At 45.7% G+C, this 27,260-nt stretch overlaps 1 protein-coding gene across 5 annotated transcripts in view; it reads right to left on the reverse strand.

Annotated features, from left to right (window-relative positions):
* Positions 1 to 27,260, reverse strand: part of MAST2 (microtubule associated serine/threonine kinase 2) — a 272,437-nt gene that overhangs the window by 118,724 nt on the left and 126,453 nt on the right. For all 5 annotated transcript variants that reach the window (XM_032217719.1, XM_032217718.1, XM_032217716.1 and 2 more), the window contains exon 4: positions 4,302 to 4,333. In XM_032217719.1, coding sequence (XP_032073610.1) covers positions 4,302 to 4,333 — 32 coding nt within the window. The remainder of the gene's footprint in view (positions 1 to 4,301; positions 4,334 to 27,260) is intronic.

The raw sequence follows: 27,260 nt of genomic DNA on the forward strand, positions 1-27,260 counted from the left end.
CCCCAGGTCGCCCTTTCGGGACGGGAACGGTTTCCATCACCAGTCCAGGCGTCCCTTTCGCGGGAGGGGCAGCCGTCCCTACCGCAGAGGAAGTGACTCGAACTTGAGTCGTCCCATCGGCGGCTGTCTCTGCAGATAATGGGGCGAGATCATGTCGGACGCTTGGGTCCGAGCCACGGTTCATCACGGTCTCAGGTTGGCTTTTCTCTCCACCCCTCCAATTTTTTTCAGGGCATTCCCTCCATCCCGGAGCCTGGAGTGCAGCCGCCTGGTGGATCAGTCCATCGTCCTCCTTCTCGACTTTCAGGCGGTAGAGGAGGTTCCTCTAGAGGAACGGGGCCTGGACCACTTCTCCCACTTGTTCGTGGTTCCAAACGGGTGGCTGGAGGGCTTTCTGGGTCCTCAAACATCTAAACCGTTTTCTAGTGCACAGGCGATGCAAAGGTCTTCCCTCATTTCTGTCCTTCGGGGCATCAAGCAAGGGGACTTCTGGGCCTCAGTGGTTCTCACTGAGGCCTCTCTTCGTGTCCCCATTCTGGCCAGTCATCACAGGTTCCTGGGGTTCTCCCACGGGAGCAGTCACTACCTATACATGGCTCTTCCCTTCGGGCTGGCCTTCACAGGGGTTCGGGCGGCCTGGGCTGCTCCTCTGTGCTCCAGCCCAGTGGGGCTCCAATGTTCTTTAGATGATATCTTGGTTCAGGCAGGGTCTCTTCCTCAGGCCTTTTCGATTCTTCAGCCCCGCTTCCGGGGGCTTTGAAGCCTAGGTTTCTCGGTGGACTTCCCCAAGAGCCACCTCTTCCCTTCCACGCGCATTCTTCGCCTAACGTCAGTCATAGTCTCCATGTCAGCGGGGGTGCGTCTGTCCCGGGAGTGCCACAGCAGCCTGCGTCAACTGGCAGGAGGTGTTCGCGGAGGTCGGTTGGTTTCAATCCTCACTCTATCTCAGTTAGTGGGCAAGATGGTTTCTTGCATCGGGATAGTCCCACGGGCCAGGCTTCTTCAGCCTCTTCTGGGGGCACTCGTTCCTTGTCACAAGGGGAGATTGAGCACTTCTCTGTGGATCTGGGTCTCGCGGGGGTGGTGGCTGCCCCCGGCCATTCAGCGGAACTGCTGCTTCAGGGAGCCGAACAGAGCGAGTGTCACCACAGATGTGGGCCTGTTCGAGTGGGGGGCCCTGGTGGGCTCCCGTATGGCTTAGGGCAGGTGGTCGTTTTCAGACCTTCACCACAACATCAATTGGTTGGAGCTGGAGGTGGCCCGCCAGGCTCTGCGACACCTCAGGCCTCAGTGAGGGGTTGTCACGTGCTCCTCCTGATGGACAATGCGGCCACCAAGGTCCATATCTATTATCGGGGGGACCCACTCTCGGGTTCTCTGGCTGGCAGCTCTGAGACTGGGCGCCTGGGCGGAGAGGCACCGGTTGTCCTGGGTGTCGGAACACATTTCCAGGCTCGCCTATGTCCCAACGGATTGGCTGAGTCGGGCGACTCTGGTCAAGGGCGAGTGACAACTCCATCCGTCATTGTTCTTGGGGGGATCTGTCAGAGGTTCATGACTCCTCTGGTGGTTCTATTCGCCTCGCCCGCGAACTCACCTCTTCCCCCGGTTTTTCACCCATTTCCTGTCCCAGTCTGCGGAGGGCGCAGGCGCCCTCAGGAGCAGGTGGCCTGCGGGCCTTCGGTATGTGTTTCCCCTGCGTTCCAGGGTCCATCCGGGAGGTGGTAGTGTAGAGGGCTCTGGTCGTTGTGGTGGCCCCTTATGGCCCAGGGCCCTTGGTTTGCGGACCTCGTCCAGCTGTCTGTGGCTCCTTCGCGGTGGATCCCGCAGGAGGAGGTGGTCTGGCAGTAGGGGGTCCTCCTTCACCCGGAGTCCAGTGGCTCCATCTGACCACCTGGCTCTTGACCGGCGGCTGCTGGGGGGCTGGCCTGTCCGCAGGGGTCCTTCGTGCCTTGAGGCGCCTCGGCGCCCTTCTGCGCCCGCAATTTCCCCTGGGCGGCCTTTGTCCGGTGGCGTTCTCCTCCTGTCCTTTCTCCTGACAGGGCCTCTTTTCCTAAGGTCGCGGGTTTCCTGCAGGAGGGCCTTGACGACAGGCTTTCACGGGAATTGCTCCGCCAAGTGGCGGCTTTGTCTTCGGTCCTGGGGGGGTCTTCTTCCCTCTCTCAGGTTCACCTGATCGAGCTTTTTCTGTAGGGGGCGGCTAATCTCAGGCCTCCCTCCGTCCACGGGTTCCCCGCGTGAGATCTTCCCCTTGTTCTCAGGGCATTGACGGGGGCCCCATTCGAGCCTCTTCGGTCTGTTCATCTGCGGTTCTGGTCTTTGAGAGTGGCTTTCCTGGTGGCGGTTGCCTCCGCCCAGCATATTTTGGAGTTGGGCGCCCTGTTCTTCTGGGGTCGATCTTTGCCATCTTCTCCAGAACAGGGTGGTGCTTCGCCTTGAGCCTACCTTCTTCCCGAAGGTGAACACTCCCTTTCATAAGCCTCGGGAATTCGTCCTGCCCGGCCTTGCCCGGGCCCATTCCACTGATAGGGGGGGCTCTGGCATCGGTTGGACATGCATCACGCTCTGCGGGTTTGCCTCCGGCGGAATGAGGGGGTCCGTAGGTCAGAGGCCTGGTTTGCTTCGTTCCAGCCGGGAATGTTTGGTTCTGGGGTGTCCTTGGCCTCCATTGGCAGTTGCCTGCATCAGGCCATTGCGGGGCCTATGGGGCACCTGGTTGTACGGCCCCGTTGGGCATCATGGCCCATTTTCCAGGGGGCGTGGCCACGGCAGTGGGGGCCACGTGGGCTCCATCTGCTGGTGTTGTCATGCGGCCACTTGGGCTTCTCCGACGCCTTTCACCTGACATTATCATCTGGATGCCTTCGCTTCAACGGATGCGTCCTTTGGCTGGTAGGTATTGCAGTGGGTGGCGGCTGATGCTCCCCTTGGGCCTTAGTTGTTTCCTGTTTTCCCTCCCTGGGACTATAGCTTGGGTATGTCCCACAGGTGACCACTCCCTCCCCTCCTCTGGAAAAAGAACGTTGGTCTTACCTGAACGTGTCTTTTAAGAGGAGGGGAGGGAGTGGTCATGACCCGCCCTAGTGAATTTTCCTTTGGGGCCAAGGGGAGGGCCCGGGTGGTTCCCGGGGGGGGGGTCGTTGTTGTTGTTGTTTTGTCGTTTCAGTTCACCTTCGAGAAAACTGGGATAGGACTGGAAGGCACCAATATTTATGAGTTTGCTCTCAGTCTTTGGACCAATCAGGCTTTGAGAATATCCACAGGTGACCACTCCCTTCCCTCCTCTTAAAAGACATGTTCAGGTAAGACCAACGTTCTTTTACTTAAAATACACCTAACAACCAGTTTGTATTATGTAATTCCAGGGTGGAGGGGTAGTACATATCAATGCAAGTGGACATACTATATATTTGACTAACTCTAGCAAAGTTTCTTATCAGAATTTACAGTATGTCAGATCTCTAGTTTCATATCATGTTCCAATCTTTGTACCAAATCATATAATATATCCATTACCATCCCAGCCCACATGTCTAAGTATACTGAATTGTCCTAAAGAAGAAAACAAGCTAATACTATTAAAGCTGTTAAAGGTGACACTATTAAAATTGCTAATAAAGTACAAAATCCTATAGAATGGCTAGAAAAGACTGAGTAGATAAGGACATGCAGGAGTTAGACAAAATAGTAACATGTGAATAGAAAGGTGCAGAAAAAAATTGTACAGAAATAAAGAGATTGTAATCAAAGCCTCAGTTCCTCAACTCTACGGCTCAACTGCCTTGGCATACTTATAGCATCAATATTGCTCTTAATCAATATCTTTTTCTCTTAGAAATCCATTAAATTTCAATACAAAGGATAAAATCAGTATTCAGATCATGATTCTCAATTGCAATTCTTATTCCAGGATGAAGTCTTAATTCTAGCACTTTCATATAACCCAATTAGAAACAGAATTTTATTTCATTGCTAAGCAACCACAATGACAGATAATCCTTAAATCATGAATCTGCATGAAATTTTTGTACATTTTATATTCTTCAGTGCATATAAAATGTAAAATATTTTAATTGAGAATCATATAATTTTAGAAGTCTGCATTGCTTCCTTTTCCAATTTATCCATATTCAATTCCACAACATCATAAACAGTGGTGGAGAATGATAAATGGTAACATGCAGCAATATTAATTGTATAAAAAACTTGGGTAATTCTGAAAAATAATACAAAGCCACAATACAAATTAAACATTTTGAAAAATATGTCTTAAATCAATAATTTTAAGAAGTTATACTTACAAGCTTCCTCTTCTAGGGAGACTAAGCTCTTTCTGTGGGAGAGAAAAAAAGAAAACCAATGATGATTTAGAGCAGATTATTAGAGTTGCTTGGTGAGTGAGTAGCTATTTACAGTGACTGGAATAATAAATAAAAGATAACTATCTCTAAATACAGCATTGTAAAAATATTGACTGCATTACTCTAAATGTAACTCTTGTAAATATTCATTTTGTTGTAAATATTTATATATTCTTTTTCAACTCTATAATTTTTTAACTGATTTACAAGTTAAAACTGCACAGCAAGATATAAACAAATCATAATAATGAATCTTAAGGCTTTCAGTGGCACTAATTTTAATGAGTTTATTTTTCAAAGCAACTGAATCGTTTTTTAGGTTTGTGCTTGCTTTAGTAAATAGAGGCATTTATTTTTGCATAAGGCCCGACACAGTTTTTACAAGTCATTTTCATAGCAAATACAGCCCTAATACAAAATATGGAATTCAGTTTTAGGGACTTTTTTGCTACATTTACATGTAAATATAATCCTTCACCATTAGATGGTATGATTATTGTTTTTAGCAGCGGTATAAAAAAAGTGAAAAGATTAACACCTTCGGGATATCGCTAGGTTGGTGAGTGGTGCTCTGCCTGGCTGGAGGGGGAGTTGCCCAGGGGGCTTATTTTCAGGGGGCCTTATATTTTTGCCCAGCCGAAAAATGTGGCAAGGCCTTAATTTCAGGACAGGTCATATTTTTGGGGAAACACGGTATTATTAGTTTTCAAAAAGAGACTTTCAGGAGGACAATGTTGGCTTGATCCATCCAAATTATATTTGACTGCACTTTTATATTATGCATTTCTTCTGTATTTATTGTTATACAACATACTGTATATATAAGGGGACCAGATTTTCAGATTGGTATAGAGGGACACCTTTGACCTTAACATCTCAGCTTTGCTGCCTACTCAGACCAGCTGAGCCTCCCTGGACATCGCAGCAGCAGCCCCAAGTGCGCCAATCTCGGCGTTTTTCGCATCGGGGCATGCTGCAAGAAGAGGGAGTGAGTGAAGACCTTTTCTAGCCGCGCAAGGGAGCATCTATGCATTGGCACAAAATTAAATGCTTTGAATATTTCTGTGACTATATAACTGTGAACCCAGTAGTTGAATAATAGTATTTATTTGAAGGAAACCATATCAATGCATTGTTATGTTTTTTTTTAAATATATATTTTATAAAATCAGATGACCTGGATGCTATAAGCAATACATTGGGGAAATGTAGCATTTCATAAATCACAGTGCAACAGCAAGAGAACTTGAATAATATTTTTCAATACAGGTTCAATTTAAAATGCCATTACCTTTTAGATCAAGCAATATTCCTACATAAAGATAAAAAATGAACTAAAAGCATAGATTTTATGCAATATATTACTTATATAGATAACCCCTCGATTTAGCTTTGAGGGTGACATTTTAATATTATTGGATTTTTCTTTCTTGTGACCTTCCTATGAAATGACATCATTTGAAGCAGAACTGGGTTCAGGATTCAGTTCAGAACTCCATAAATGATCTAGAATTCCTCTAGAAGCAGACCAAATTAAACCTAAAGTAAGATTCAGAAAATATATTTTCCCATAATATGTCATGGGAAATCACTCCCTATCTTTCTTTATCAGATTATATTTTCAAAAAAAAATTACAATATACAGTGGGATTTGATTTTTTTAAAATAAAAATCAGTGGAGTAGTTTTAATCTATGCTAATTTGTTATCTAATATAAAAATAATTCCTATAATTTAGAGGTTTTGGATATGATGTATTTGGAGATATTCAAATGATGTGTATATGAGTTTATGTGATACAATTTAGAAAGTATAAATTTACTATAGTTCCATTAACATTCTGAGGTGTATTATTTTTAGCAAAGAGTTTATTTTGGGTACTTATATAGATATCTGTACAACTATTATTACATAGTCAGCAATTTAGTTGATCACACATCATTATTCTTGTTTAGGGGCCGGGAGAATATCTATTGAATTGATCCAAACTTCTAGTATCATTTATTGATTGCCTCTACCATGAACGAATCACACAAAGCAGTAATTATACATATAAAATTGTACACCTAATAAATCAGCAGATGTAAATCCCCAACTGTTTCCTACATCCACAGAATATTTCACATTGTGCAAAAAATGAAAGAGTCAACTTTGTTTATATAACAAGATCCACAACAATGGGAGAAACAGTATTTATTGTACAATAAAATGGAAAAAAAAAAAGAAAGCCAATATAGAAATAAAGAGAACAATTTGGGGCAATATACCATATTCTATTTCACCAAGGTAGATATATTCTATTTCCCTAAATATTGCTGGAGGCAATGCTCAAACCAATGTCATATCTTTCTTTTATAAACTTCTATTAGCAGAAGGATAGAAGAAGGATAGATAGAAGATAGCAGAAGAGATGTTAACTATTGAATAGTTTTCTGGTTCTATTCAAACCAAAACAAAAAACCTCCTAGTGCATTATTGTGAGGAAATTATGAATACTACTATGTATTAAAATTATATAAATGCAAAACTGAAACTCTTAAAAGTAAGATCTATTCCATGATATATTGTGCCATCTTATAAATATATTTTGGCTCCAGCTCAAAGTCTAAACTAAGTTCAATCATCTGTGTGTATCTATATCTATATCTATCTACACACACACACACACACACACACACAGACAGACACAGACACAGACACAGACACAGACACAGACACAGACACAGACACAAAACCAGAATTAAATTAAAACCTACAACATCTGTTATGGTAACCTAGAATATATTAACTAGCAATGTCACAATTCCCCAGCTATTTGTACTCCATTTATAGGTAAAATAAAATATAGGTAAAACACCAGGTTGTTTTTCTAAAAAATAATAATAATTACACCACTCCCATAGATAGAGCACCATCAAATGCCTCATGTTTACTTTTAAATTGACATTCCAATATAATCCTTTTTTTAAAATTTCCCCTCAGTAGAATTTGTTTCTGCTCCGGGTTTGTACAATTTCACCGTTTGCCTCCACCATCCCCTTTCAAAGGTCCCCTTTCCCTTTCCAACCCCCACTTTAATTTAAAAAGAGAGCGAGAGCTTCGTCCCACCTGTCAGTGCCTGGAAAAGGCAGACTCCTCCTCTTCCTCTTCTTCTCAGAGGATCCGTGGAAGAGAAAGCGGGGGTCGCTTCGACGCCTCAAAGTTCACTGAGATCTTCTTCCTGCCGGGGCTTCGCTGAAAAGGCGAGAAAGGAGTTTGCCGCTCGCTGAGAAAGCCCAGGCGGAGAGAAGGCACTCGCCGTTCCAGCCGCCGAGGAACGTTTTCCGCGCAGATAGGGAGGTATTTTCTCTCTCTCTCTCTCTCTCTCTCTCTCTCTCTTTAACGGATTCAAACAAACCAACTGGTTTGGGGGGAGGAAGGGGGGAGAGGGAGGAGAGAAAGGATTCAAACAAATGCGAGTTCCTTTTTAGATCACGTTTTGCGACCTAAACGCTCACTGGTCACTTCCCCCACCTGACATTTCCCCCGACAAGGTATTTTTTTTCTCGTCTTCCTTCCCACCTCTGCCCGGAAGGGCTGGCTATTACAGGACCCAACGCACGGCCATTGCCTCAGTCGACGAAGGCGAAGTGAGGAGGGTACCCCACGACGTGGCATGCTGCAAGAAGAGGGAGTGAGTGAAGACCTTTTCTAGCTGGCGCAAAGGACTTCCCAAGACTTGGGGCTGATGCGATGTCCAGGGGAGCCGCCCCCTCTGCCAGCGCTGGGCAGCAAAGCTTAACATCTCAGAATCTGGGTGTGCTGCAAGAAGAGGGAGTGTAACATCTCAGCTTTGCTGCCCAGCGCTGGCAGAGGGGGCGGCTTCCCCTCTGCTCGGAGCACCTGAGTTGGGCACCGCGTTACCCCTGCCCTGCCTACTCAGACCAGCTGAGCCTCCCTGGACATCGCAGCAGCCCCAAGTGCACAGGATCTCGGCGGTTTCGCATCGGGGCATGCTGCAAGAAGAGGGAGTGAGCTTAACATCTCAGCTTTGCTGCCCAGCGCTGGCAGAGGGGGCGGCTCCCCCTCTGCTCAGAGCACCTGAGCTGGGCACCGCATTACCCTTGCCCTGCCTACTCAGACCAGCTGAGCCTCCCTGGACATCGCAGCAGCCCCAAGTGCATGAGATCTCGGCGGTTTCGCATCGGGGCATGCTGCAAGAAGAGGGAGTGAGCTTAACATCTCAGCTTTGCTGCCCAGCGCTGGCAGAGGGGGCAGCTCCCTCTCTGCTCGGAGTACCTGAGCTGGGCACCGCGTTACCCCTGCCCTGCCCCCTCCTCCTCCGCCGTGCTTTTGAGGAGCCATCGGGCCTTTTTTCCTGCTCCCGCCCCTCCGCCGCCTTCCTACTGGCTCCCGTGGCCTCAAGGCTCCTCAAAAGCACAGCGGGAGCTTTGCCGGCTTCACCTCAGCCACAGCACCGGGCAGCAAATCCGGTGGTGCTGTTAGAGGAGGAGGGGGCAGCAGCAGTTAGTCCGGTGGTGGCGGGGGCTTACCGTCAGTCCAGTTGCCCCGTGCTCATCCAAACAAATCACTGCGGCTGCGCGGGAGTTGAAAAGTACTGCACGGTGTTGCGAGCGGCAGCGGATGGGTGGGGGAGCGAGCGATCAAAGAAGGCGCCAAAATTAAAGCGGGATCTTTTGACAACGGCCCGGGACGCGGGAAAAATTATGAAGAAGCATGCCTGTCCCGCCAAATGCGGGACGTCTGGTCTCCCTATGTATATAGCACTATAGCAACAGCACTTACATACCACTTCACAGTGCTTTACAGCCCTAAGCAATTTACAGAGTCAGCATATTGCCCCTAACAATCTGGGTCCTCATTTTAACAACTTCAGAAGGATGGAAGGCTGAATCAACCTTGAACTGGTGAGACTCGAACTGCTGGAACAACTTACTGTATATCTTTGCATACACATCATTTGATACGTGTATTTATATTAATTTACTTTTTAGGTTTTATATTTTGGTTTTCTTGTCCTTTGGCTATAATAAAGTACTGCTTACAGCAAAGTTTCTCAACCTCAGCAACTTTAAGATATATAGATGCCAATTTCCCCATTATGGCTCAGGAATTTTAGTATTTGAAGTCCATCCCTCTTAAAGTTGTGAGTTTGAGGAGCACTGTTCTATAATGTAGTTCCTACACTTACTGGCAGTGGTTTTCAAATATTTCAAATAATTTCAACCTAATCAAAAGAGCAGAAACTGAACCTTTGGATACATGCAATAATAACCAAATAAGGGCCTTTAAAAACCATATTCCACTGAATAAATTGATGATATCTTGAAACAATACGATAAACCTTTAAATTCAGTTTGAGAACTAAATCAAAATGTATTTATTTCTTATTTAGAATCTGGAATAATATTTTAATTTTATCTGTTGAAACTGCAATTGCTCTGAGGTTTTCAGATTTTCCAGGTGAGAAAGTTTTTATCTTGAAATTCTTGCTGATATTGGCTACTAAGTCTCTACAGATGATTAGCCTTTAAACAGCAGCAACAGCAAAATAAAAATGCTGAAAAGATCTTATATCTCCAATAATTTTTTTCCACAGCACAGTAATATTCAGAAGACTCTGCATATTTAGAAAAAGAAAGGCAAAACTCCAGAAACTATTATTTATGCTACTGTAGCATGTGATATGAGTAAGAAAAATAGAATTAATTTATTTCTTACATTTCTTAAATATACTGTGTGTATGAATAGGAATCAACAGGAAAATTACCATGTCAAGCAGGCTAACGAAACATGCTATAGGAAGCCTGAAAGCATTAATGCTATCTGTTTATTCATAACTTTACACTTGTCTATTGTAATATATACATGAAAGAAATAGAAATTTTTGCAAGCCAATAAAGTGCACTGTAAAATTGTGGCTACTATATTTAACCTAGAATTTACTGGTGCAGTAATTTTATTCAGTAGGAAAAGTTTTTTGATTAAATATATTAATTATGCTTGATAAGCACCCTCTCCTAAATCTGGCTCACAAATTAGGGGTAAATATCAAGGAACACTATAGATTGTACAAGACAAGTGTATAATGTATTTTTTTAGCACTTTAGTTGTTAACCAAAATAATATTACCCTCATCATTTAAGTCTATATGTCTGCAAGTATGTAACTATGTTATGGTCCTATCTGCACTTATTTTAAGAAACTTCTTCCTTGCAATCATCATACAAAATTATTTTCTTTCCTGTTACATGTCAGTTATATTTCTTGTCAATAGAGCCTAAGTAATCTGCTCACATCAATTGCCCAGTTTGTCATACACTCCAGTCAGCCCTTCACAATCAACCAATGCTTCAAATTTGCAATTGCCCTGGAACTTTGCAGATGGGTATATGGTATTCTATGGAGGAGTGGCAAGGGGCCTAGTGGTGCCGACACTCGCCTCCCACTCAGAAGGTTGAAAGTTCAATATTAGGAAGCAGCAGAGATTTCTCTCCTAGAATGCCAAGAAAATATCTGCTGCGAACGCCACATGGCATCAGGAAGGGCACCTGGCCAGTAAATACTCAGCTCCATCCAGTCACCCCGACTCTACCTTGAATTAAAGAATTACAGGGTCGTAAAAAGGGTGTTTAATGTGGTATTCTATGCAGATCATCAAGTGAGATGGAAACAATTTTTTAAATCTGAAAATGAAATTACTATCAATGTCGGCATACTATGGCTGGTTTGCCCTTGAAGTGCTTATTTGGTAAAGCTACCAATACAAAAGATTATTCCCCCAACTCTATTGTAATTAAAAATATAAAACTATAGATTTAGTTAACATTAGCATTATTTTCCCCCAGAGAGTATACTTCTATTTATTAATGTTAACTAAATATATATTGTAGAATGAAAATAAGGCCTTTAGTTATATTAGATGAAATATTTGAGACGGTAAATATTATTTGAAGATGCAGAGGTTAAAACAACTGTAACCAAACGACATGCTGCATGTGATGATGGGTTTTGTTTTGGTTTTTTTTTTTTTGTCTTTTTTGTCTTCCCCCTCCCTTTTTTTTAAAAAAACCCTAGGTTATTGTGGTGTTTATTAAATATACAACAGAGAGATACGGGATGTATAAACGTAGTAGGGATGCACCTGTGATCCAATGATATATTGTATGTGATGATGGGTTTCCCCCCCCCCTTTTTTTTTTCTCTCCTTTTCCCATTGTTTTTTTTCTATTGTTAGGTGATGTTGTCTATGTAATAAAAAATAAAATATTATATATATATATGTGTGTGTGTATGTATGTATGTATGTATGTGTATATATATATATATATATATATATATATATACACATACATACATACATACACACACACATATATATATATAATATATATATATATATATAATATATATACTTAAAGTCACAACCCCTGGTATGCCCAAGTATGGGAGGAAGGTCACACTTCCACTCTCTGTCATTAGGCTCGTCACAAGAGACCATCCAGACAGAAACCCAATATTTTTTACTGTTGCCTTTTTTGTTACATTTGTAACAATTCTCTGTAGCTCAAATGGTTAACTCCCTGCCTGGGAGGCAATAGAGCACAGGTTGGATTCCCAAAAACTTGGGTATGGCTAGCTGATGAGAGCTAAATAGCTTGAAATAGATCTATACTAGTCTCCCTTTATTTATTTATCAGCATAAATATAACAAATGTAACAAAAAAGGCAACAGTAAAAAATATTGGGTTTCTGTCTGGATGGTCTCTTGTGACGAGCCTAATGACAGAGAGTGGAAGTGTGACCTTCCTCCCATACTTGGGCATACCAGGGGTTGTGACTTTAAGTATATACCTCCCACCCTGGCTGGCTGATAAAGGAGTCGTTCTCTGTAGCTCAAATGGTTAACTCCCTGCCTGGGAGGCAATAGAGCACAGGTTCAATTCCCAAAAACTTGGGTATGGCTAGCTGATGAGAGCTAAATAGCTTGAAATAGATCTATACTAGTCTCCCTTTATTTATTTATCAGCATAAATATAACATACATACATACATACATACATACATACATACATACATACATACATATATATATATATATATATATATATATATAAAACTATAATGAAACCTATCAGACATAGTAAATTGAAAATAATTTCTTTGAAAATACACATAACAACAGAGGGACTCGGGTAGACTAAAGTCACATGCTTTCATTCTTCTTTGTGTGTAAGAATTCCTAAAAATTATTAGTGAAACCAGTATTAATATTTTTCAGAAACGTTTAAACAAACTTGCATTTGCCTTGAATAAAGGATGATTTTCAAAATTGGCCACATATTATGAACATAAGAATTCTCAGTGCTGCTGCATATATAACCGAATTCATAAAGAAACATATCTGCAGATAGTCCTTCATTTAGTGTCTGTTTCAAGTTACAACAGATCTATCTGGGAGACATTTACAACCTGGATTCAAAATTCCAATGGCTGCGCTGCCGCTCTGGTCAAGTGACCAACCTTCGAGCACTTGTTACCAGGACGCATTTACAACTGTTTGCAGCATCCTGTGGTCACATTACCAAGTTTTATGACAGTTTTGCCAAAAGCCAGCATTTACTTCCTCTTTTTAGCAAAACCATACCCATTGTGAGCCATTGGTTCCTTTAACAACCAGCACAGTAACATCCACCTTCAAAAAGTTTGTAAAGTCAGTCCAGTTATGTGATTGACCCACTTTACACCAGTCACAATGTATGACTATAACAGGTAGGTTCCGTTATGGTCATAAGTTAAGAACTACCTATAATTTAGTCTCTCTTATTGCCATATGATGTAACTAACAACACTGGTTTGTCATTTTAAAAACGCTACAGTATAGTATTCTTCTAAATAGTTTCATGACTCTGAAACCTAAAGTCTGACAAGGTTAAAATTATTATAGTCCATATGAAATTTTGAGATGTTCTACATATCTGTTATGACAAATATCTCTAGCCATATACAATTTCATTAAAAATATCATTTAATATCTAATGATATTTCAGCTTCGACAGCTATTTGGTAAGGATCACAATCTCACAATAATTTAGATTTTTAGATTTTATTTGTGATTTATAGGCCGCCCTTTTCCCTGAGGGGACTCAGGGCGGCTTACAATTCATGGGAGGGGGAGTGCAAGACAAAACATAAGACAATACGTGAATGAGAAAAAAATAAAGCAATAAAACACAACTTTCATTCAACATTCGGGTGGGGGCGAATTAGAATCTTATCCCCAGGCCTGACGGGATAGCCAGATCTTAAGGGCTGTGCGGAAGGTCTGGACGGTGGTGAGGGTGCGAATCTCCACGGGGAGATCGTTCCAAAGCGTCGGAGCTGCAACCGAGAAGGCTCTCCTCCGCGTAGTCGCCAGTCGGCACTGACTGGCGGATGGAATTCGGAGGAGGCCTAATCTGTGCGATCTAATAGGTTGAAGGGAGGTAATCGGCAGGAGGCGGTCTCTCAAGTACTCAGATCCACTACCATGGAGGGCTTTATGGATGGTAAGTAGCACCTTGAAGCGCACCCGGAGATCAACAGGTAGCCAGCGCAGCTCGCGGAGGATAGGTGTTATGTGGGCGAACCGCGGTGCGCCCACGATCACTCGCGCGGCCGCATTCTGGACTTGCTGAAGTCGCCGGATGCTCTTCAAGGGCAGCCCCATGTAGAGCACATTGCAGTATTCCAGCCTAGAGATCACAAGGGCTCGAGTGACTGTTGTGAGGGCCTCCCGGTTCAGGTAGGGTCGCAACTGGCGCACCAGGCGAACCTGGGCAAATGCCCCCCTGGTCACAGCCGATAAATGATGGTCAAGAGTCAGCTGTGGGTCTAGGAGGACTCCCAAGTTGCGAACCCTATCTGAGGGGTGTAAAATTTGACCCCCCAGCCTGAGCGATGGAACACTGGCCAAATTATTGGGAGGGAAACACAACAGCCACTCGGTCTTGTCCGGGTTGAGTACCAGTTTGAGTACCAGTACAATAATATTATTCTGCTTTATTCCTGGCTTTAATAAGCACATGAAGCCAATAGAATACAATGGGTTCAAGAGGATAATATACTGTGTACCCTTTGCAACCGCTGAAATTCTCTTCAATAGATATCTTTTGCAAATCTAACTATGTAGCAGATGAATGACTGCCAAATATTAATTTTTCAGCTTTGTTTTTCTTAGGAAAATTAAATGTCCTTGGCCGCATCATTCAAGACTCTTTCGTTCACTAGTTCTTTCAACTAGCTAAAGAAAAGGGCTGAATTTGGTTAAGGTACAGAGATGAGGACGGAGAATGCCTCTTTTGTCACTATTCCCTCTGTTATCAATACTATTGCCTCCACTCTTCTTATTTATCTGTGGAGCAGACATGTGGAAAAAGTACCTTTATTAATTCTGAATTTGATTTAAATACCTAATGTCTTCTCTTCTTCCTTAACACTGTTCATCATTCTTAGTAAGTTTCCAGTATTATTAAATATGTTGTTTCTATGCATAGATGAATATCTGCTTACAGTCCAATATAATTCAACCTGCTCAAGTTTTCTTTATGAATCACTGAAATATCTTGACTAGATTTTGATCATTTTTACGTAACCAATTTGAATTCTAGAGTCAATATGTACTTTCTCCTCCATTCTCCCACTCTGATCCCCTAGAGAGAGAAATCGTTGATTTAGGAAAAGTGGGTAAACAACCAAAAGAAGCCAGGAAAAGTAGCTGCAGCTGGGAATCATAGCATTTGTATTCAAACTCTACATATTACGTGCTCAATCTTTCCCAGATTATGAAGAGCTTTCATTTTTACTAGAAAGCTAAAAGCATTTGCAGCTGACTCCATCTGTAAAAGTTGAAGTCAAGTATAAAATCCAATTCCAACTAATTGCTAATCTGGGCCAAATGGTTCTTTGAACAGTAGTTATTCCTCTCCCTCTTCTGTTCAATAACAATATCAAAGCTTGGCGAAATCATCCAGATATATGACAGATCTCAACTCTTCTTTCATCCCCACTTTATTTCATTTAACATGCTGTACTGCATTTTAGAGTTATTTTCCCCTTTACACAGAAAATGAAGCTATTAAATGATCTTCAAACAAAGCCAGGTAACACATTAATGAGCAGATTTATTTAGCAAATCTAATGCATATAATCAGTCAAGAACATAAGGCAGACCCAGAAGATGGAGAGACACTATCAAAGACACATGCAACAACATCAATTAACAAAGGCTGAAGCTGCCAGAAGAGCAAGAGCCAGAACTCTGTATCTCCCTTGATATCCGGCGGCGGCGGCGGTAGAGGAGGAGGATGCATACAAGTTGTTAGCAAAAGAAACAAAGAAACCAACTGTTTATTGCCATCTAGTGGTCATACAGATATCTGTAGCTCAGATCTATTAAAACTTATAACTCTTCCTTTTGTTTCCTACTGTTGCCATTTTTGAAGTACAGAACAGTATGAGAAATTGCAAAAAGATATGTGACTGGTAGGAGCAGCTCAACGAAAATCAGTATGCCTATCCCATATAAGATTTTCATTAGACTAAACCCTTCCGTTAACATAATCTCATTATCAGGCAGCAATATAGCCTAGCTTTATGCAGATTTCTTTAAAACCCTTCTAGCCACAAAACAGTAATACCTACCATTTAAATGAGTGAAACCTAGGAAGAAAATATTTTAAAACCAAAATACTATTCCTAAATGGTGTTGTCATAAATAATCCACTTCAAAATATAATGTTCTAAAAGACACAATTTAATTGAAATTAGAGGCTGCTATGTTGATATTTTCAGGAGACAGATGACACATGGTATAAATAACTCTGAAAGCTTCGTTTGAGAAGTGCTTCTTAATCAGTTGAAACATATGGATATTTATAATGGTAAGATTGCAATGGTTGTTGCTACAGCACTTCCCTCCTGAGCTTATTTTGTTTTCATTTTATTTGTATATTCAGTTAGATTCACTGGGGAGAATTAATGCCTTTTTATTTTAGTACTATCGTCTTTGGCTTTCATTATCTAGTTCTGTAGTAACCATTTGTCTGTTCTTTAGTACAAATTATTTTTCTTTTCTCTTCAACTTCAATAAGACTTCCTATCCAGAAAGGACGTTGGTCTTACCTGAACGTCTATTTTCTGATGGGAGGAGGGAATGGTCACACGTGGGTTTTATCACAGCCTGATTGGTCCAAGGCTGAGAGGAAATCTATAAATACCGGTGCCTGTCCATTGCTGGCCCAGATTCTCGAACATGAACGGTACAACTGAAAAACAAGAAACAACACAACAAACCCCGGGAAACACCCCCCGGGCCCTCCCCTTGGCCCCAACAGACAGAACTCAGGGCGGGTTGTGACCATTCCCTCCTCCCATCAGAAAATAGACGTTCAGGTAAGACCAACGTACTTTTTCCAGAATGGGAGGAGGGAATGGTCACACGTGGGACATACCCAAGCTAAAGTCCCAGGGAGGGAGAACAGGAACTCTAGGGCCCAAGGGGAGCCTCAGCCGCCACCCCCTGTAGGACCCTACGACCGAAAGACGCGTCCGCCGACGCGAAAGCATCCAGACGATAATGCCGGATGAACGAGGTTGGAGTGGCCCAGGTAGCCGCCCGGCAGATGTCTTCAAAGGGGGCCCTCGTGGCCCACGCTGCCGAGGTCGCCGCGCTCCTTGTAGAGTGCGCCATGACACCTGATGGAACCGGCCGCCCTGAGGCCACGTAGGCCTCCGAGATGGCCTGATGCAGCCAACGGCCGATGGTAGCCGAGGACACCCTCGAACCCAGAGCTCCAGGTAGGAAGGAGACGAACAAGGCCTCAGACTTGCGGAAATCCTTGGTCCGCCGGAGGTAGATCCGCAGGGCACGGCGGACATCCAGACGATGCCAAAGACGCTCCCTGTCAGTGGACGGACTCGGGCAGAAGTCGGGCAGGACGATCTCCTGAGCCCTGTGAAAGGGGGTATTTACTTTGGGGATGAATGCCGGGTCAAGGCGAAGGACCACTCTGTCCTGGTGAAAATGACAGAGGTCGTCCTTACAAGACAGGGCGCCCAGCTCGGATATACGCCGGGCGGAAGTGATGGCCACCAGGAAGACCACCTTCAGTGATAAGAAGCGCAAGTGCACCGAGCGGAGAGGTTCAAACGGAGCTCCCGTTAAGGCCTTGAGGACAAGCGGAAGATCCCACGTGGGGAATCTATGAACGGGGGGAGGCCTGAGATTAGCCGCCCCCTTGAGGAACAGCTTGACCAGAGGAGACTGGGAAAGGGAAGAAGACCCCACCCCCCCCAAGACCGAGGACAGAGCCGCCACTTGGCGTCGCAAGGTGTTTTGCGAGAGCCCGTCCTCCAGGCCCTTCTGAAGGAAATCCAAGACGTTGGGAATGGTGGCTCTGTCGGGAGAGATGCCCTTGGGGGAGCACCAGCGGGCGAACGCCGCCCAGGTGGAGTTATAAATGCGGGTCGTCGAGGGGCGACGTGCTGCCTCGATGGTGCGAATGACCCCGGAAGATAGATGAGCCCCCCCTAGAAGCCGCCGTTCAAGAGCCAAACGGTCAGCTGAAGCCACTGAGGCTCTGGGTGAATCAGGGCCCCCTGCTGTAAGACCACCTCCCCTTGCGGGATCCTCCACGGGGAAGTCACCGACAGCTGAACCAGGTCCGCAAACCAGGGCCTCCTGGGCCAAAACGGGGCCACCAGAATGACCAAGGCCCTTTCCGTCACCACTTTCCTGACGGTCCCCGGGATGAGTGGAATGGGGGGAAAGGCATAGAGAAGGCCCGGGGGCCACCTGCTCCTGAGGGCATCCGTGCCCTCCGCCGAGCTGGATTGGAAACGGGTGAAGAAACGCGGGAGTTGTGTGTTCTCAGGAGACGCAAACAGGTCCACCCGGGGGGACCCGAACCGACGACAGATCTCCCGGAACAGCGACGGGTGGAGTTGCCACTCGCCGTTGTCCAGAGTTGCTCGACTGAGCCAGTCCGCCTGGACGTTGGAGAGTCCCGAGATGTGCTCCGCCACCAGAGACTGTAAGTGTTTCTCCGCCCACGACCCCAATCGCAGAGCCTCCAGCCAGAGGGCTCTCGAGTGGGTCCCGCCCTGACGATTGATGTGCGCCTTGGTGGCCACATTGTCCGTCAGGAGGAGAACGTGGCTCCCTTCCACCGAGGAGCGAAAGTGACTCAGGGCCAGACGCGCAGCCTTCAGTTCCAGCCAATTGATGTTGTGACGAAGGTCCGAGGCCGTCCATCTGCCCTGAGCCATCCGAGAGCCCACCAGGGCCCCCCACCCGAACAGACTCGCGTCCGTGGTGACGGTCACCCTGCTCGGCTCCCAGAACAAACACCCCCGCTGGATGGCCGGGGAGAGCCACCACACCAGGGATGCACGGACCCCCGGCTAGATGCTGAGAGTCCGAAGGGAATTGCTCATTCCCTTCGAAGCTGAAGCCGCCGCCTTAATGGCCCACGCTGTGGCGTTGAAGTTCTTCCGCAAAGTAAGCTCTGCGCGCTTATCCTCCGGCTTCAACTTATCTGCCCCATCGCCCGACACCACCGGGGAGGAGGACACCAATGCGGCCACAGGGATGTCAACCGTCAGGAGCTGAATGGCCTGAGCAAAGGTTTGCTCCATGTTATAATGCCGACGGTCGGGACTGCCTGGAGAAGAGAAATTAAAAGGTTTAGCCCACTGGTCGGTCAGAACCTCTAGGAACAAGGGAGGGGCAGGGATCTCTTCCTTGTTGGTGGCCGTGGCAGAGAACATGACCATGTCGGGATCCCTTGGGGGGGGCACAGAAGGATCCCCAGTTCCGACCTTGGTGGTGTGCCTCGCCTTATCCAAGAGAACTTTAAACAAGGCGGGCATAAATAGGACCTTAGAAGAAGGTTCCTCCGAAACAGTGGTATTCTCATCATCTGAGAATCCCATCTCCTGGGGTAACTCCCCCCCCCCAGGAAGGAAGTCTCACTGATCATGGAAGGGGAGGAAGCCCGAAACTGAGCCCTGTTCAGCCCCCCATGCCTAGAGTAAAGAGAGCCTTTGTCCCGCTGGGCAATACCCCGAGTGATGGCTGCAGAAATAAGCCTCTTAATCCCTTCAGGGAGGTTATTCAGATCCTCCACCTCCCCATAAGTAGAAGCAGGGCCCTGAGGGGCCAACCTTTGGGGGGAAGAGGGGCCTCTGGACGTGCCCTCCAGAGGATCATCTATGGGGGATGGAGAACACCCCCTCCTGGAGAAGGCCCGCAACCTACCAGGGGAGCTGCATGAAGAAGCCGGGCTAAAACCTCTAAGTAGAGACCTTTCTGAAATGGGCCTAACAGGGGACCTGGATCTGTCCCTAGATAAAGACTTGGAGGACTGGGCCTGCCTTTCTGCCCTGGCAAAGGTCCTTTCCAGCGCCCTATGGCGAGCTGCCTCATCCCTAGAGACAGAACTGGAGGGGCGCCTTGAAGAAAGGGGTCTCTGAGGGGGAGCCCTCCCCCCCATCTCCTGATCCAAGGCCTCCTCACTCCCAGTAGGGCCTGCCCCCTGCCCCTGGGGAATCTCCGCTCCCTCGTCCATGCCCCACTCACGTGTCCGACGAAAGGAGCAGGAATCGCCTCCAAGTCCCACCAGAGACCAGGGCCTGAAGCCTGTGGGGAGACCTAGGCTCAAGGCCTCTCACTAGGCCGCACTAGGCCCATCGAAAAGGGCCAGGCCTCACGCACGTGGCAGCCTCCAAGATGGCCACCGGAACTCCGTGCGCGGGAGAAAAAGGGCTGGAAATAATCACCAGCAGCCCAGCCAGGCTTTCCTAGCCGGCGTTACTTTAAAATGAGCAGGGAGAGCCACACGCTCTCCTCCCCCTGCTCTGTCTCCCCGGCAACACAAACAAAAGAAGACTGCAGCGAGGCCCCTCCGGAGCGATCTGCTCGCTGGAGCCTCGAGGCTTCAAAGTTTCACTTTCACTTTCCTGCTGCAAAAACAGCCGCTTCAAGGCAGTTTGAATGAAGCAGTTTGAATGGAGCTCGCACCCCCGCACACCCGGGGACGGGCAAAGGCTCCTGGCCTGCGGGGGGGAGACTAGTGCCCCACTGGGCTCTCCCCCAGCCGCCCGAGGCAGAGATCTGTCCCTTGGGGCCGCAGCAGATCAATTTAGAATTTAAAAGGATTTAAAGTGCCCAATTAGCCAAATAGGAATCAGATTGAATAGAACTCACCCAAAAGGAGAAAACAAATAGAAACCTATCAAACTACTCTACAGTTTGGACCAGGCTGAGAGAGAATCTGGGCCAGCAATGGACAGGCACCGGTATTTATAGATTTCCTCTCAGCCTTGGACCAATCAGGCTGTGATAAAACCCACGTGTGACCATTCCCTCCTCCCATTCTGGAAAACAGCTTTTCTAACACAATATCAAGACTGCTATGCAATTTAACTGGTTGTGTTATTGACTGCAGCTTAATGGGAGTTTTCAGCTTGAGTATTTTTCTGGATTTTGCTTCAGATTTTGAAACCATGAAATTACTTGAAATTGATTCTAATTTGCAGGTGCATTTCATCCTAGACTGTTGAAAGAAGCAAATAAATCAATTAAAAGAACTGATTCAGAGAGTGAAAAGAGTTTTTTAATCTCAAGATCAAACACGTTTATGTGTTTGAATATTTGTGTGTGTGTATGTGTGTGTGTGTATCTATAAATGCAAACACAAAAAAAAATCATTTTCCCAAGGTAAGAAAAGCTTCCCATAAAAAGATCATACTTTCTATAGGAATAGCTACCATTAAGGCAAGAAAAGTTAAAATGACTAGAACAGAAGTGATAGCGTTTCTAAATGAGATTGTATGAATGAGCACCATATTAAAATAAATTATTGATCAACATTTCTTTGTTACCAATCCTTTGTTAGGCACTACGGTACCTTGTGGTGATAAAAGCAAGAGAATGGGACTATTTTTCCACTCTTACCCCATTTGTAGATAGTTGGCAGTGACAATATCCCTCCTACATGCAGAGGGCCATGGGGCCCATAAAGCACTACTGTGAGGTGATTTTGAGGCATTTATCAAATAAAGTTCTATAGACACAGGGCCAGGTTACTTGTAGGGTCACCTATCTTTGATTAGGTCTATCTTTCTCACATGTTCCAACAGAGTGGACATGTTTTGGGTTCCTTTTCTGAAAGAATGTCATCTAATGGGATTCAGGAAGCATGAAATTTTCTATCATGGTAGCTTTATGAAATAGCTTCCATTTAAACCAGACAGCCCTGAGGCTGTTAATCTTCGAGAAAGCCTTGAAATTCTTGATTTTCCCTCAGGCACAGGGGCAAGATGTCAGCAGAGCTCAATATGTGTGATTTGATTTTATTATAATTTTTAAAAACTTCAGCTTTTTTGCAAAGCATATTACTTTTATATTTATACGGTATTGTAAAGCATCCAGTCACAAGACTGAGACAGGCAGCAATGTAAATTCTATAAATAGACAAATAGATGATCAAATTATCTTGCAAATTTAGATCATCCCATAAATACCAATTATATCTTAATATAATTAATGTAACAAGAGTCATCAATGCAAGCTTCAGCTAAGAAAATATATTAAAATCTAAAGCAGGGGTGCCAAACACAATTTCATTGAGGGCTGTATCAGGGTTGTGTTTGACATTGGAGGGGGCCAGGGGTGAATGACCAGCTCGACAACACTCATGTCGGGGTGCCTGTGGAGGCCCAAGCGCTCTGCCAGCGAAAATGGGCTTCTGAGCTCCGTTTTGGCTGTGATGACCTTCTGCAACCCTCTGCCAGCAAAAACACAGCTTGGGAGTGCGGCCCGTGGCCCTTGCAAGCTCTGTTTTCGGTTGTGATGTATCCTGCAACCTCTGCCAGTGAAAACAGAGCTCAGGAGGGCCGCACAGCCTTGAGTTTGAAACCCCTGCTCTAAAGTCTTCCATACTAAAACAATTACTTAGAAATGCAAAGGATTAATAAAATACAAAAAGTGCATACTTTTAGCCACACTATCTTCAGCTGTTGTATTTATATCTAAGATTTCAATGCAACAAAATTACACTTGATGACAACTCTTCCTTATATTTGATTATAATGTATATGTCAGCACTTCTTCATTGGATAATCAGGAAAGCCACAAGACTCCATTGATAGAAATCAAGTGTACTTTAACTAATTATAAATGAACAGAAGCGTAGCAAAGCAAAGTCTGATTATTTATGCGCAAAAGCAAATGATATATAGAATAACCCATTCCCCACCCCTTGGCATCCCATGCACAGTCCAATCGTAATTCTCCCAAGTGTCAGGTGCGAGATAACTTCGAAAGGCATCACCAAGCTGGAATGTCGGTGCCGTTGGCCTTGGCGGGTAACCTCCTCCGCATGCGCAGTAAGACGGGCAGTAGAAACTCTAGAATCTTCCTCCAGCACAATTAGCAGTCCCCTCCCAAATACCATGCCCTCCCTCCCCGTTTCAATGGCAGCCAAAGCAGCAGCAAAGCAGAGGCTGACATCCGGCCCTCCTCCGGAAAAAGGCGGTCAGATCTGGAAAACAAGAAAACACAAACAAACAGACGAACAACAAAAATGGAAAAAGAAAACAGGGGGGGGGGAGAGAGAAAAATCAGGAAGTAGGGACAACTAGGGCTTGTCCGGATAAGCAGAGTAGAACTGGCGGAGCAGCTGGGGGGCTCGGAGATGGGACTTATCCAGCCATTCGGCATGAGACGGGGGAAAATGCTTCCAAGCCACCAAGTACTGAATGCGGTTCCGCCATTTGCGAGAGTCCAAAATTTCTCGAACCTCAAAATGCTGTTCACCATCAATCAATAGGGGGGGCAGGTGGCGAATCCACCGGCGGACGTAAAGACGAAAAACGAACAGGCTTAATGAGATTAACGTGGAAAACAGGATACACATGGTTGAGGTGCTTGGGCAGCTGCAAGCGAACCGAAACAGGATTGATGACCTTGATGATGGGAAATGGGCCCACATACTTAGGCCCCAACTTCTTGGACTTTTGTGTAGTTTGAAGGAACTTTGTGGATAGATAAACTTGATCTCCCACCTTGTATTCATAAGGTGCAGCACGTTTCTTATCAGCCTGCTTCTTTTGCGCGCAATGCGCAGCATCCAAAACACGAAGCGCCAAAGGCCAAACACGCCGTAAACACTCACTCCAGTCAGAGATCGAGGAAACCTGCGGCTGCTCAAGAGGAACTTCGGGAATAGGAACAAAGTCCTGGCCAAACACCACTCGGAAAGGGGTGAAACCAGTGCTGCTGTGTACAGACTTATTAAAAGCCACCTCCGCGTGCGGCAACAAGTCCACCCAATCATCTTGCTGGTAGTTGATGAAACAACGTAAATATTGCTCCAGAACAGAATTAGTCCTCTCACAAGCCCCATTAGTCTGAGGGTGGTGGGCGGAGCTTAAGCCCTGGGCGGAGCCAATATGCTTAAGAAATTCCTTCCAGAACACAGAGGTGAATTGCACACCCCTATCTGAAACGATGCGATCAGGCACTCCGTGCAACCAGTAAATGTGAGAAATGAACAGTTTGGCGAGGGCCTTCGCAGAAGGAATCCTCGGGCAAGGCACAAAATGAACTTGTTTGGAGAACAAGTCAGTAACCACCCATATGACTGTGTGCCCCTGGCTCTCAGGAAGTTCAACAATGAAGTCCATAGAAATCTCCTTCCACGGAGCAACAGGGCGAGCTACAGCTTGGAGCAACCCCTGTGGTTTTCCAGGTGGGCGTTTAGCGGCCACACAAACGGGACAGCTGGCGACATAAAGTTCAATGTCCTTTTTCAGAGATGGCCACCAAAACTGCCGTTTGATAAGATGCAGCGTCTTTACAAATCCAAAGTGCCCCGCTAACTTGGAATCATGAGCCCGTTGGAGGGCAACCAGACGAAGAGAGGTAGGGACGTAAAGCTTCGCCCCAATCCATGGCAAATCATCCCTCATGATGCATTCACTTTGATGTTACTGGAACCAATCATCCTGAGGAAGGGCCTTCTTGAGGTCGGAAAGAAAATCTTGAGACACGTCTACCTTAGAGCGTATTTGCTGTCTAGTAACTACAGGAGCAGCGAGGCTTGACGTGGGAACAACGGGTTGGACAACGCTGAACTTAGAGCAGTTGTACTGAGGGAGTCTGGACAAAGCATTAGCCATGAAGTTCTCCCCCCCCCCCCCCGGGATGTATTTCAGGGTGAAATTAAAATGATTGAAATGTTGAGCCCAGCGCATCTGCTTAGGGAAGAGTCTCCTGGGAGTTCTCAAAGCCTCCAAATTTTTATGGTCAGTCCACACCTCAAAGGGGTGTTTAGCGCCCTCCAGGAAATGGTGCCATGTGGCTAAAGTCCAACGTACAGCAAACACTTTTTTCTCCCAGATCGCCCAACGTCTCTCAGTGTCCGTGAGTTTACGAAAGGTGTATGCACAAGGTTGTAATTTACCTTGGTTGTTGGTCTGAAGCAATACAGCCTCCACCGCCACGTCGCTGGCATCAACTTGAACCACGAATGGGCTTGTCCATATCCGGGTGCTTCAGAACCAGCTCCTCGGCAAAAAGTCATTTTAACTTCTCAAAAGCAGCTTGACATTCCATGGTCCAATTTAATGGCTTGCTAGGCTTGGGTTTCGGCCCACCTTTGGACTTTAACAAATTAGTGATGGGGAGTGCAATTTTGGCAAAAGAAGGGATGAACTGACGATAGAAATTGGCAAAACCCAAAAACTTCTGCAACTGCCTGCGTGTACGGGGCGCCTCCCATTCAGTGACCGCTTTGACTTTAGCGGGGTCCATCTCCACACCTGCGTGGGAGATACAATAGCCAAGGTAGTCTATTTTCTCCTGGTGAAATTCACATTTGGACAGCTTGGCATAAAGCTCCGCGGCTCGTAGTTTCTTTAGCACAGTGCGGACCAATTTGACGTGTTCGTCACGTGTTTGTGTGTAAATAAGGATATCATCCAAATATACGATAACGCCCTTGTAGAGGTGGTCATGTAAAACCTCATTAATTAACTGCATGAAAACTGCAGGCGCCCCCTGCAAGCCAAAGGGCATCACACGGAACTGGAAACAACCCAGGGGGCAGTTGAAAGCAGTTTTCCACTCATCCCCCTCCTTGATTCAGACCCTATAGTATGCCTCCCTTAAGTCCAGTTTTGTAAAAATGCGGCCCTTCCCCAGTTGGGCCAGCATGTCCTTCATCAGAGGCAAGGGATAGAGATTTTGGGATGAGATCAAATTAAGATTTTTAAAATTAACGCAGAGACGAAGAGAGCCATCTTTCTTTTCTCTGAATAGTACAGGGGCAGCCACCTTGGGTCTGGCTGGTTCAATGAAACCCCTCTGCAAGTTCTTGTCAATAAACTTCCTCATCTCCTCCATCTCCCTGGGTGACATAGAATATATTTGGGGTTTTGGAAGCGCTACCCCAGGCAAAATCTCGATGGAGCAATCAGTGGGCCTGTGGGGTGGAAGCTTATCGGAAGATTTTTCACTAAAAACTCCTCTCAGGTCCCAATATTCCTTTGGAATCTTCTCTTCCCCCTCAATTCTCTCCTGGCCCCCGGCGGCCAAAGTGGGGCTGGAGCCAGCAGGCTCTGAGGTATCGACTTCCCCCTCTGGTGCCATGCTGGTTCGAATGCGCAGCCACCCCTCCCTCCAGTTAATGCGAGGGTTCCATTTACGAAGCCAGGGGAGTCCCAAAATAAGGGGTCTGTCCATCCCAGGTGCCACAATAAAACAGATTAACTCTGAATGGGTTCCCATCTTCATTTCTAGAGGGTCAGTGTAAAAATGGGCTGGGTCCCCACTTGCAATGGACCCATCGATTTGGCAAAAAACAATAGGGGTTTTCAAAGTCCTCAACTTCAAGCCCAATTTTTCAACCATTGCTGGACTAATCATACATTTGGAGCAGCCAGAGTCAAGGAGAGCGGAAAGCTGCTCCATCTCACCAGCAGGTGGCACCCTCAGCTCAATTGGGATTAACATAGGACCTTTTTTTGAACTCACCCAGCGAGGTGAGGCGTCATCATCTGATTCATCAGAGGAGCTGGTGGTCACGTCCGCTTCTTCCTCCACCTCCGGCTGGAACCGCTGGGGAGCATTCTCAGCAGCGTATGCAACCTCTTTCTTCTTCCCCAGGGCCTTGCCTGTCTTCCCCTCCCTCTTGGTAGGGGTTGGAGCGGTCTGGCGTAGTTTAACGCAGCAATCCATAGCTCGATGGCCCCCCTCTCCGCAACGGAAGCACGTGAAAGGCTTGGCCTTGTTGGAGGAGCTTCCCCTCCCTTCACTCCTGATGCGGAATGGGGCTTTTTCAGCTGGGGGGGGCTACCTCTCTGCTTCTTTCTCTTTTGCACGTTGAAGTCCAATCAAATCTAGCTCAACGTCTGCTGCATTCTCATACCAAGCAACAACTCGTCTGGGAAGATGTCTGTTCACGCATTGCTGGTAAATGTCCTCATTTAATCCCAATGCAAACTGATCCAGGAGGGCCTCTTCAGACCACCCCCACATATACGCTGAAATCTGTTGAAACTCCTGAACATATTCAGCCACTGGTCTATTTCCCTGCTTTAGGGCCATAAAATTCACCTTCCTGCGTTTCTCAATCAGCGGGTCATCAAACCTCTTCAGTGCAGTCATAAAGTCATTAAAATTCCTCAGGAGAGGGGAATTGCATTGGTGTAAGCTCACCATCCAATCGGCCGCCTTTTCTTCCAAAGAAAGCAAAATCATTCTCACTTTCATCTCATCGGTTTCTAAATCTGGACAATATATTTCCATATAATTCCAAATTTGAATGACAAAAAGGCCCTAACTCTTGGGATCACC

The sequence above is a fragment of the Thamnophis elegans genome, chromosome 5 (assembly GCF_009769535.1).
Source record: "Thamnophis elegans isolate rThaEle1 chromosome 5, rThaEle1.pri, whole genome shotgun sequence".
NCBI classification, from domain to species: Eukaryota; Metazoa; Chordata; class Lepidosauria; order Squamata; family Colubridae; genus Thamnophis; species Thamnophis elegans.